This window comes from Gobio gobio (assembly GCF_949357685.1).
Source record: "Gobio gobio genome assembly, chromosome: 4".
Taxonomy (NCBI): Eukaryota; Metazoa; Chordata; class Actinopteri; order Cypriniformes; family Gobionidae; genus Gobio; species Gobio gobio.
In genome coordinates this window covers 58,013,528-58,026,972 of record NC_137100.1, presented here as the reverse complement: position 1 = coordinate 58,026,972, position 13,445 = coordinate 58,013,528, and the positions used below count along the sequence as shown (strand labels likewise).

At 37.9% G+C, this 13,445-nt stretch overlaps 1 protein-coding gene across 1 annotated transcript in view; it reads right to left on the bottom strand.

Annotated features, from left to right (window-relative positions):
• rnft2 (ring finger protein, transmembrane 2) overlaps positions 1 to 13,445 on the bottom strand; it is a 30,794-nt gene that overhangs the window by 17,050 nt on the left and 299 nt on the right. Inside the window, exons 2-8 of the mRNA XM_079815175.1 lie at positions 10,843 to 10,920; positions 6,753 to 7,129; positions 4,658 to 4,780; positions 4,347 to 4,423; positions 2,399 to 2,499; positions 2,201 to 2,238; positions 1,427 to 1,580 (exon numbers count right to left, since the gene is read on the bottom strand). Coding sequence (XP_079671301.1) covers positions 1,531 to 1,580; positions 2,201 to 2,238; positions 2,399 to 2,499; positions 4,347 to 4,423; positions 4,658 to 4,780; positions 6,753 to 7,129; positions 10,843 to 10,889 — 813 coding nt within the window. The 5' untranslated portion in view covers positions 10,890 to 10,920 and the 3' untranslated portion in view covers positions 1,427 to 1,530. The remainder of the gene's footprint in view (positions 1 to 1,426; positions 1,581 to 2,200; positions 2,239 to 2,398; positions 2,500 to 4,346; positions 4,424 to 4,657; positions 4,781 to 6,752; positions 7,130 to 10,842; positions 10,921 to 13,445) is intronic.

The window sequence follows — 13,445 nt, the reverse complement described above, 5'->3', positions numbered from 1 at the left end:
CAAATGCTTTGCTGCATACCTCGGTCGTAACGAGCGGTTATTTCAGTCAAAGTTGCTCTTCTATCAGCTTGCATCAGTCGGCCCATTCTCCTCTGACCTCTAGCATCAACAAGGCATTTTCGCCCACAGGACTGCCGCATACTGGATGTTTTTCCCTTTTCACACCATTCTTTGTAAACCCTAGAAATGGTTGTGCGTGAAAATCCCAGTAACTGAGCAGATTGTGAAATACTCAGACCGGCCCGTCTGGCACCAACAACCATGCCACGCTCAAAATTGCTTAAATCACCTTTCTTTCCCATTCTGACATTCAGTTTGGAGTTCAGGAGATTGTCTTGACCAGGACCACACCCCTAAATGCATTGAAGCAACTGCCATGTGATTGGTTGATTAGATAATTGCATTAATGAGAAATTGAACAGGTGTTCCTAATAATCCTTTAGGTGAGTGTACATCAATGACGCTTTTCACAGAGCACTTACACAGATACACACAGGAGCGTTTGAATGCAGGTGCCTTTCAGCCTACCGGTCCGCTGGTCGACGCCTGCTTGTGCTTTCAGATGCTCCTGCTCCCGCTATCAAAACACTGTCAAACACTTCCGTGTGCTTTCAAACGCTCCCGTGCGTTGATCATTGTAGCCAATCACAGACACATCCGATGAGCGTGTGAGCACAATGGCCAGTCAGAGGTGTTTACGATTCCAGCTTTCAGTACCGACTTGGTATCGCGGTCGGTACTTTTGACAACATAAATTATAGTACATCCAAATTTCATTCATACTACTCATATTCTATATAGAACATACTTTTTTAATGGTTGCAAAGAAAATTCAAATTGAAATGTACCTACTCAGACAGTATATGATTTCAGAGGCAGCTATATTTTTGCGGCCCATCCTTGACCTAACAACAGGATCTACTCTTCACCATAATGTAACCCTTGCAAAACGGCAACATAACAGAAACCCCTTTAAATCTCAACGCTTGCACATCTCTCCCTATATTAATCTTGTGATAAAACACATTTCATTTCAACATTTATTCACCTTAAGCAGTCTGATGATAAACTAGAAATCTGCTGTACTCATTCAGTTGAAGTTCAGCTTATTATAATCAGTTATTGAGTTCACTTAACTTTTTTCTATTAAGTGCAATGAACTTTCAATAATATTTGAGTGAAATAAACTAATTTAATTTGGTTTATTTCACTGTTCGGGTTTAGTGTGCATTTTACCAGATTACTGTGGAAAGATTAAAACATATATTTGCCTTCCTGTTCTATAACCAGTATGGGCATCAGTTAGTAAAAATGACATATCAGTTGACCAATATTCAAGTAACATTATATTGTAGGACTGTAGTTTTCGACTTGGTACTGTACATTGAAGAAGAGTAATGTGAAACATGGTAAACTGTCGTCTTACCCTGGACTTGAAAGCGAGGATCATTTTAGGCAGGAACAGTATCAGGCATTTGAGCTCGATGGTGAAATATTTCAGCACAAAATCTGTTATTCCAACAGCCCAGATCAGGTCAAAGAAATCAAAAATGTTGATGTTTGGCTTAGAAAAAATAAGGCTGGGGGAAAAAAACATGTTATTTTTAATTTATAATATAATTTAAATACATAAATGGGATTTAATAATACATTTTGAATATTTATTTAGGATACACTACCATTCAAAAAATTTGGGGTCATAAGGAAAGTAATACATTTGTTCAGAAAGAAAGAATTAAATTGATAAAAAGTGACAATATTTATAATGTTACAATAGATATACATTTCCAATAAATGCTGCTCTTATAACAGCATTCTGAAAAAATGTATCAAGGTTTCAACAAAAATATTATGTAGCATATGTTTTCAACACTGACAATAATAATAAATGTTTCTTGAGCAGGAAACCAACATATGTGATTTTATTTATGAAGGATCATGTGATGTAATTGTGCTGTAAAAAATGCTTAATTTCTTTTCAAATATAAAATTAATAAATTGTAATACTATTTCCCAATATTACTGTTTTTACTGTATTTTTGATCAAATAAATGCGGTCTTGGCAACCCCAAACTTTTGAACGGCAGTGAATAAGAAATAATAACAAAAATAACTACCAAAAATTAAAACAGTGAATGGTTTAAATTAAAAGCTGGTTCAAATGTGAATAATGAAAAATGATGAGAAGCTAAATACTCACAAATGCTGATATACACAAACATAAAATGAGAGATCACGCTGCAAAATGACAACATGGAGTAAATGAAAAATTTCAAACATATAAACCAAAAAACATAACATTCTGAGAACATGCAAGATAACAAAAATTGATGAATGTTTGATACACATAATCAGTTACACAATGGTGACTCTGAACCTAAGAGGACTGGGACTGTACCTGTTGTGAAGTTCCTCAACACTGAATGTGTAGTACACATACACAATGTTGCCAGCGAGAAAGATCATAATCCAGAGAGTGGTAAACACAGACCTCTCCTCCTGAAAATATATCCCATCACAATGAGGCACGTACAGCACGTACTAAGCAGAACAACCTGCTAAGAATTCATTTATGAATTAATACAGCAGTGTCATTCTGGTTGGGAACACTTTTTTTTTTTTTTTTAAGAGTAACGTTGAAAGCACAAGATCATTGTGTTTACACTCATCAGGGAGCTAGTTGCACATTACACTGGATAAGTTGATTTAAGTTGATGAGTTGATTTATCCGCGTTTTAATATGCTCTCGTTCATACAGATTTTTAGATGGATGCTGAGGCTTTTTAGGTCGGGTAGAATCAGTGATCTTGTTTGCTGGCTTCCATGGCTGCAATAATTATGACATTTTATGATGTAAAAATCATACTAACAAAATAAGTACACCTCAGAATACATTATAAAATAAAATAAAAAATCCATGCCATGGGACCTTTAAGTAAGGAATAATCCACAGCTAGGTGTGAAAACTGAGCATATAGAACGGTGATTAAACTGACTTGGAACTTCCTGTGCATTAAATGGTTTTATTGCACACCTTCCAGCCAATCAGAATCGAGTGTTCAGACAGACCACGGTTACGCAAAATAATAATATCACAGGATCTTGGATTGTTTGGTTCTTTGAACCTCATCCTGGACTTGCTGTCATAGCAACAGGTCCGTAAGATTATTTCATATAAACAGGATTAGATTGCATCTTGAGGTGATACTTAAAATCTGTCTGAAAGCAGTTATTTAGTAGACACTTTTATCCAACGTGACCTACAGTACATGCATTACAAGGAACCCAACCTGGAGTGACTTAAAAAGGGATAGTTCACCCAAAAATTAAAATGAGCCCATGATTTACTCACCCTCAAGTCATCCGAGGTGTATATGACATTCTTCTTTCAGACGAATAAAATCGTCTGAATCGTCAGAATAAAATCTGAGATATATTAAAAATGTTCTGGCTAATCCAAGCATTATAATAGCAGTAATAGTTGCTCTGTTTTTGAAGTCCATAAAAAATGCATCTGTCTGTCAAATAACGTGCTCCACGCGGCTCCGGGGTGTTAATAAAGGCCTTCTGAAGTGAATCGATGCGTTTGTGTAAGAAAAATATCCATATTTAAAAATGTATTTACTTTTTTTTCTATGGCTCTGCATCAGCCGTCCCCGCGCCATCACTTCCGGCAAATAAGGTCAAAATACATGCAAAATACCGGCGCGATCAAAGATATATACATAGATATATACATAGATTCCTCATTAGTGCCTGCGCGGATCGGGCGAATGAGGCATCTACGTATATACAGTATATCTTTGATCGCGCTAGTATTTTGACTTTATTCGCCGGAAGTTATGGCGCTGGGAAAACTAGATGACATTCGTCTGATAAGAGGTTAACAAAAAGAAGAAGAAGAAACCGATCGTTTCGTGTCTTAAGACATCAATGTGTCGTCACGAGCCGCATGGTTTAATAATACATAAATACACATTAAATTGATCAAAAGACAATAAAGACAGTTTGTGGCAGCAAATTATCATATTAGAATGATTTCTGAAGGATCATGTGACACTGAAGACTGGAGTACTTTGCATCACAGGAATAAATTACATTTTAAAATATATTAAAATAGAAAACTGTTCTTTTAAAATGTAATAATATTTGACTGTATTGCTGATTTTACTGTATTCAGTCTTGGTAATCATAAGAGAATCATACCGAAAACAAAATCATACTGACTCCAAGATTGTATATGCCTTGCTTGAGGGCAAATGCAAATGTCTCCTAGTGTATATGAGTGAACCAGAACAGCCAGTAATTGAACTGTAGTATAAAACAATTAATCAAACATATCTCACCCGCAATGCCACCTGATGCTTCAGCGTTGAGTTAGCAAAGGCAAATGTGCTGATCATTCCAATGCAAACAGCAATTCCTGAGAAATACAAAGAGAATCATGTTTCAGCAACTTGCATTTTACATATCTTCTGAAAAGACAATGCACTGTAGCTATTAAATTTTATATTATAACAATCTCTGGTCCAACTTAATGAAAGCATCAGTGATCAGCGGCGTTATATTGCATATCAATCATACACAATCTCAGTGATAACAGCTGTGATTTTGACTCATGCAACAGCAAAGGCAACTCATGGTATATTGAACCTACCAAGCTTGTGCTGAAAGCAGACTTTAGTGAGGAGAATAAGGATAAAAGGGAATCCTCTCTGAAGCCATGTGACCGCAGCCTTGAGCTCAGAGAGAGCAGGAGCAGGTGTAGAGGCATCGTCACCTGGGAAAAGACAGGTATGTGAGAAGTTTTGAGGTCAGTAAATCTTTTTTTGTTGAATGAAATTAATACTTTTATTCAGCGAGGATGCATTAAATGGACATTTATAATGTCAAAAAGGCAGTTATTTTGAACTTTCTGTTAATCAAGGAATTCTGAAAAAAGTATCATGGTTTGAAAAGACAACAGTAAGCAGTCATTATTCAGTTGAAATCATTTCAGTGTTGATTCAGATTGGTTTAGGGGTGGGTGATATGGCAAAAACAATATCACAATTTTCATGATTTCTAATATTTACCATTTCACTATAGTCGCTAAGTAACTGAGCAGTACAGCCAAACTAATTCCCCTATTAAAAAAAGAAGTCTTACAAAGCCTTACAAAAAAGCAGGAATGTTGGTCTGCTGTCACTTTAAGACCTCATGCATGGATCTAATATACAGACACGCATCAGGTTTTCTCCCAACTGTTTACGTTTACTTAAAACGTAACCGACTGTGTTGATGTAAGCCTTGTGTGTATTTGGCAGTTTAAGAGCAATACGACTCAGAAGATCACTTGGTTTAGTACTCACACGCTGTTTGACAGGCTATTAGTGTTTGCGCACTTTGGGTGTGTGCGGTCAGAAAAGTGCATGTCAAAACAGAGTGCGAATAAAATGTTTAACCAGCAAAGCTTTAAAACGGATACAAATAATAAACTTTTGTGATTATTAGGGGTGTGAAAAGATCTCGTGCCACGAGATCTCGCGAGAGCCTGGTTTCTGGTTTCTGGAGCCTGGTTTCTCCCAAGGTTTATTTTTCTCTATTAGGTCACCTGATGGGTTTTGGTTTCCTTGCCACTGTTGCCTCTGGCTTGGCTTGCTCAGTTGGGGACACTAAATTTTTCAAAATTTTTCAACTAAATATCCAAATAAATCTAATTATTAAACTAAATTAACCATATAAACTAAATTACTGATCTAATTACTGATCTAAAGCCCACACTGTCACTGTATGATAATTGAAATTAACTGATGACATAACCGTTTTCTCCAGAACGGCTATATAGTGCATATATATAGTGAAAGAGTTGATTTCTCTAGTGAATAAAATTCTGTGGAAAATGAATGACTGCCTGAGGTAAATGTGTAACTTACGTGACATTGTTTACAAGCAGTTAATGCTATATTGAGGTCGATTACACCACATATGATACATGACAGTAAGTTGTAATGTATCCTCAACATACCTTCAGATGTTCATTCATGTTTATTCTTTAGGAAGAGATGATCGATTGAGTTCTCACGCACGCGTTGCGCGGCCGCTTGAACTGTGATCAGTGATCAGTCACTCACGCCACATTAAAGAGCCTCAAAACGGCATTTATCGTTTGAATTTCGTGATAAAATGGACTGAATACTTAATATGTTCGTGTGGGAATTCGGATTGAAGTCTGTTCCGCGCTTAAAACAAGCCGACTGTTAACTGTTAAAGATTAAGGTCGTGCACCGAACCGAAAGCCCTGTACCGAAACAGTTGGGTACGAATACGTGTACCGTTACACCCCTATAATTCATACTCAGAAAGTAGAACTGAAATGACATTCATTACAAGATGATGAGTTAAAACATTTCAAATGCACCTGCAAAAAAATTTCTAGTCATGTATTTCATCATTGAGGATTTCTTAAAAACACTAAGTAAAAATCTCGTCTCGTTCTCGTGAACCCAATCTCGTGTCTCGCCTCGTGAGATAATTGTCTCGTCACACCCCTAGAGATTATGAATAACTGCAATGTCACGTGAGCGTAACCCTACCTCTGTGTTAACATGTGATGTGAATGTACGTTGTGTAGAATGCACTGTAGAGATACTACAATATTTCTTCAAAAAGCAGATTGTGGAGACATTTTATTCGCTCACGATCAAAAATCATAATCCCTAATTTGGTTAAATGGATCGTGTGGTCCTTGGTGTTGTAAACAAAGCCCTCACCTCCATCATCTCTGCTCCCATGCCTCTCAGCAGAGGTGGCCGCATGCAGGAGAGAAGAGCGGTGCTGGCCAGAGTGATGATGAAGATGCTGATGATGATGATGATGGTGCTGAGAAGGGCGAGGAAGATAAGGTGGGTTCTCCGTCCGGTGAGAGCCTTCGTCCCTTGAAGAGGACGCCATCTGAATGAAGACGTCTGGTGGAGAACCCAGAACCAGCCCAGCAGCCTGGAAGGGCGCTGAGGACACGTTCCCTCCAGAGACGCCCACCAGACCAGAGAAGAGCTGCTGGGGTGACGTAGGAGAGTCTGGCTTCAGACAGTCAAACACTCCTCCTTCATCAAGACTGCTCTCTGAACCGAGAGTTTGACTCCTGTTCCTGCAATAAGACAAAAAAAGAAGTCTGCATTTACACTGCAAGGCCTAATGCACATATTCGACTTGATCAGTAGCAGATTTTTTCCCAGATCATTGCGCTTTCAATACGACTACATAAAAAGTGTCAGTGTGATTACAAGGAAGTGTTATTGTAATAGATAATTATAGAGATACCTGGACAACATAAATGAAATAGAGGTGACACTTTACAATAAGGTCTCATTTGTTAACATTGGATAATGCATTAGCTAGCATAAACTAATACAATGAGCAATATATTTTTAAATGTAATAGTTTAAAATGTAAATGGTATTCAAATTATAAGTTATGGTGTATTAATAAACTGATAAACTTTTTATTCAACAACTTTAAGTGTGTATTTTTGTTGAAATGTACACGAACTGAGATTAATGCTTAAAAGTGTTGTTTATTGTTAGCTCATGTTCATGTAAAGCCTGAAATATTAAATAATTAAAAAAGCTTGTTTTTTCTTTTTTTTTTTTAAAGTGGAACAGTTCATTGAACCTTTAGACAAAAAAATGCATATATGTATCATCTTTGATAAATGTGGCTTTTATGGCTTATGTAGTATGATATAGGAGAATATATGTGAATAAAAACACCTACATTTTATTTAGAGGCCCAATTGGAGCAAAATATACAATCTGGTGCAGTTTCTGATATTTTATATGGCCAAAAAGAAAGATGACATTCTGATAGTTTGTCATGAAAATATCTGATTTACTACCATCTGATTTGTCAGTTTATTACTGATAGTTTGTTTTATAACAGTATACTTACATAAAATACACATAAATATCAGTCTCTATATCTTTATCTGCCAATAATATATCTTAGTAAGATGATATTTAAATGCTTAGTTTTATGGTAAAAGCTCTGTTGTTTTTATTATTCTAGAAAAGAAAAAAAGGTATGAATAATCAAGTTACCCTAAGTTGTTTCAGTCCAGCATGTGTTCATCTTGAAATGTTACTAACAACAATATTAAAGTTATTCTTACGTGTACTTAAAAATCAGTAAGGCTTTCACAGCAAAAAGACATGTGAAGGAACCACAACCTTAAAAGGTCCCATAGCATAAAAATTTCACTTTATGAGGTTTTTTAACATTAATATGAGTTACCCTAGCCTGTCCATGGTCCCCCAGTGGCTAGAAATGGGTATCTGGGTCTCCTGCTCTGCCTTTGAGAAAATGAAAGCTCAGATGGCCAATCTGGAATCTTCCCTATATGTCGTCATACAGGGAAAGGTTACCTCCCCTTTCTCTGCTTTGCCCGCCCAGAGAATTTGGTGAAAATGGATTCAGTTTATTTTTTACATTCGCAAAGTCAGCACAGGCTTTACAAACAGACTTTTACAATATGGATTCGACAGCACCGCCACAAACAGTGAGTAACAGTGTTCATTAATGCCTGATCTGTGATCAGTGATTTCTGATGTGTAGCTAATTATTCAAGTTCACACTAGGGATGGGCAACAGTGGTCGAGTAATCGAGTACTCGAACGTGACAGCGATCATCGATCATGAGAACGATGATCGCCCTGAAAAAAAAAATATTTGTCTCTTTTCTTATTGGTTATTGCGTCGTTTTGCGCGGTACCGGAGGTCTGATTGGTTAGCGTTATACAGCGCCTCCAGACCGTGGCGAAATAAAGTGAAACTGAGGCGTGCACTGCAGTGATGTCTGGAATCACTGATCATTAAATGGTTAGTGCAAGATGTGCAGCGCCAATCTGTCATAGCATTATAATGAGAACACCGTGGAAAATGCTGTAAATGATCTGTGGTTCAGCTGATCCACAGAGAAACTAGCGAGAACACTCAGACTAGCGCGTGAAGTTCTCGTATTTTTTTAACAGTAGAGCAAGTTTATTTGAAGCTGTTTTTCATTATGAGTTTGAAAACGCGCAGTGATGTCTGTAAACACTTCGATCATGAATAACACAATTAAGTGCATGATGTGCAGAGTCAATCTGTCAAAGCATTATAACGATTTTAATAAAATGTTGTTTCTGTGTGCTTTCGTTGTCCGTGTATCAGCGTTGTTGGGAAGAGCGCATTCAAAATGTTCCGTTTCAAACCATAGCCTGTAAAATCTAGCACGCTGAAGTTCACGTGCGCATTCACGTCCTTTTGTGTTGATTTATGTCGTAATAGGTTAATAATAATCTTCATAGTAATATTGATATAGGGTGCGTTTGGTTGAGTTTATTAACCAGCAAGCAAGCTCTGCAGGGTGGTGTTATTTCACAGTTTCAGCTCAAAGGCAATGCTCGATATTACTGACTTGGTTATTTGAGACGGTCATTTTATAAAGATGTTTCTTTTTCAAAGACATTTATGCATCATAATCTAGCAGTTATTTTTTGTTTTATATGTTCATGTTTTCATATACCTTTTATGTCACGTTTGTATTTGTCAACAACCATTTTCATAACAGTATTTTCATTATCTCAATGACGGACATGCCCCGCCCCCTGCACATGCCCCGCCCCCGAGTACTCGTTTTTGAGACCTATCGATGATCGAAATGAGAAATTGACAAAAATGCCCATCCCTAGTTCACACAGACTTTCTTTCTAAATCGTTTAATACTGTTTATGCATCAGTGAATCAAGCCAGTGACTAAACGATCAACTTCACATTGTTTCTCTTAGTAGCATGAAACAAATCTGTTATTTAAATTGTGATTAAACTACAGAGATTGATCAAAGAACTCTCTCTTTATAATGGCTGAGGCTGTCAATCACACGTCGCGAGTGTATCTGCACACTTGCCCAAACTGCCGTTATAATGAATGACGCTGTTATGCTGCACAACGAAGCTCTTACTGTATTCATATCGATGTCGTGTTTGCTGTTGGTTGAGGTGAAAGCATTTTGTGAGAGAAATAGCGTTGCAATGACGAGATCATTGCATTCACGCGATAAACAGACTGTCTACTCAATGCTCTTCACTGCAGCCTTTCATGTGATGGGAATAGATCGTTGATTAAACAAACGTATAACACATTTGCAATACGAGAGTACTCTCGAAAGGGAACTAAATATAATGCTCTTATCAACACTTTCACGATTTGTTCATCTTGACAGCTGTAATCTTAAAAAAAAAACGTAGTTAACGTATTCGAGAGGGGCTCCACATGTAATACTCATTTCAAATGCAAAGACGTCAGCCAATCACAGCAGTGGGCGTTTACACTGAAGTCTCCCAGCAGACACGCCCCTTCAAACAGAGCATTCTCTGCCAGAGGGCTAAAATCAGGATAGAAAAATGCCTTTTATTTCTAAATTAAGAAATTTTATGATGTAAAAATTATACTAACAATATAAGTACACCTCATTATTTTCAATAATGTTGTTAATCAAACATTTGATGTTAGCCATTGACTTCCATATTTGTTTTTTCCTACTAAGTCAATGGGTGCCGTCAACTGTCGGGTCACCAACATTCTTTAAAATATCTTCTTTTGTGTTCAAGTGATGACAGAATTTAAATTTTTGGGTGAACTATCCTTTTAACAATTGTAAACAAATGAATGCTCAGTAACTTTACCTGAGCTTATTTGTCATGTTACAGTGACTTAACAGGTGAAGCTTGCTGACTAAGGATGGAGGGGCAACCAACATCAAAACCAGATAAATTAAGTAGGGTGGGAATAAAAAAAGACTTAAAATATGAGTAAAACCGAACCTTTCTGGCGGCATTCCCTCAGTGTTGCTGCTGTGGCGTCTCTGCATGGCACCCGCTTTATCACCAGGAGCTCCAAAACTGGGGAGAAACAGGATGTCAGGTACCAAAAAGAAACACAAATGTATGATTTAAGAGAAATGTACTTATTACAACATAAAACAATTAAAATAAAATTGTGCAAAAGGACACTGTATAGAATAATTCAGCACATGACATGATATTGTGACATAAAAGCATGCACAGTATACGTACTAGAATAGGAAATGTTTAGATGATGAAATTGTGCTATATATAAGAGATAGTTCATGACTTAATTTCTTCTGTGGAACACACTGTGGAAACTTCTCACAAAAGGAGAAGTTTACCAGCTAATAATGAGCTGTTTTCTTCCATAAAAAAAATAAACTAAATAAACTAAACTTCTAAACTGTGACCAGGGGCTTCATATTCCATGAATTACATTTAAAAAACAAAATAGTAGCAGTATATGATTTTACATTATATTCCTAGTCTTCTGAAGCCGCTTCAGACGCTTCTACAAACATTTGTGAAAGAATGGGTCGCTCTCAGGAGCTCAGTGAATTCAGGCGTGGTACTGTGATAGGTTACCACCTGTGCAATTCCATTCGTGAAATTTCCTCACTAATAAATATTCCATGGTCAACTGATAGTGGTATTATGAAGTGGAAGCAATTGGTAACAGCAGCAACTCAGCTATGAAGTGATAGGCCACGTAAAATCACAGAGCGGGGTCAGCGCATGCTGAGGGGCACAGTGCGCAGAAGTCCCCAACTTTCTGCAGAGTCAATAGCTACAGACCTCCAAACTTGGCCTTCAGATTAGCTCAAGAACAGTCCGTAGAGAGCTTCATGGAGAGCGTTTCCACCGCAGGAACTTTCCCCAGGAACTAGGAACTTTGGGGTGGTACTCGGTGTGTTTCGACCGCAGGAACCAGGGTCTAAAATTAAGTTCTGAGTAAATATTTCCCCCTCCGAGAGTCCCTGCTCGCGAGGTAGTACTTTTTAAAAGTTCCGGAACTTTCAGGGGTGGGACTTGTGCGCTGAACATGCTGATTGGTTAAGCTCACGCAGCATTTTATTTCAACCGGCATTTTTAAAAGTCTTGCGAGGTTCGTTCTGCGTTCAGTAAATATCAGTCTTGCTCTTTCTGTCCGATGGCACGTGTTCGTCTCAGCAATCTCACGGTCAATGTCTGTAATAGCTGATAATAACATACGTTGTCTTATTTTAAATCTAGCTTTACGAGCTTTCAGAATACGCTTTAGTATCAGTGCTCGTCTCTTTTCCGCCATTTTGTTAATTACATATTTAGTAAACCAATACATAACTAGCAAAAGCAGCGCAGCTTGCATCTCCTCCACTTGTTATTGTTGCAGACAGTAAATGATTATTGTCCGTCGCTGACTGGGAGGAGCAGCCGCGCGCAGTCCTACGTCTCTGAACTAATTTGCCTATTCTTCACATTACTTTAAACAGCAGTGGAAACGCAGGTCTGGGGGAAAAAAGTTCCTGTAAAAAAAGTTCCTGGTGCAAATTGTTCTGGGTAATTTCAGTGGAAACGGGGCTAAAGTCTGGCAATCCGATGGATGAGTCTGGGTTTGGCGGTTGCCAGGAGAACGGTACTTGCCTGTCTGCATTGTGCCAAGTGTAAAGTTTGGTGGAGGGAGGATTATGGTGTGGGGTTGTTTTTCAGGGGTTGGGCTTGGCCCCTTAGTTCCAGTGAAAGGAACTCTTAATGCTTCAGCATAGTAGCATACCAAGACATTTTGGACAATTTCATGCTCCCAACTTTGTGGGAACAGTTTGGGGATGGCCCCTTCATGTTCCAACATGACTGCGCTCCAGTGCACAAAGCAAGGTCCATAAAGACATGGATGAGCGAGTTTGGTGTGGAGGAACTTGACTGGCCTGTACAGAGTCCTGACCTCAACCCGATAGAACACCTTTAGGATGAATTAGAGCGGAGACTGAGAGCCAGGCTTCTTGTCCAACATCAGTACCTGACCTCACAAATGCGCTTCTAAAAAAATTGTCAAAAATTCCCATAAACACACTCCTAAACCTTGTGGAAAGCCATCCCAGAAGAGTTGAAGCTGTTTAGCTGCAAAGGGTGGGCCAACTCCATATTAAACCCTACAGATTAAGAATGGGGTGTCATTAAAGTTCATGTGCATGTAAAGGCAGGCGTCCCAAAACATTTGGAAATATAGTGTATCTTTATGTGAGGAACAGCCTGAAATTTCATTAATCGCTGAAAATCTTGCTTGACAGCAAAAGTCACCTTTCACTTATTTTATGGAAAAGAGCATCTTAAACATACAGTACAACTATGAATAATGTATGAAGAGATGTTTGTATATGTACAGACAGACAGATAGATATTACTATGGTAAATATTTGAGACAGACCGACAGACAGACAGACAGACAGACAGACAGACAGACAGACAGACAGACAGACAGACAGACAGACAGACAGACAGACAGATAGATAGATAGATAGATAGATAGATAGATAGATAGATAGATAGATAGACTTACACAAATTAAATTGTTAATTGTTTTATGACAGTTGTGTAGTAAT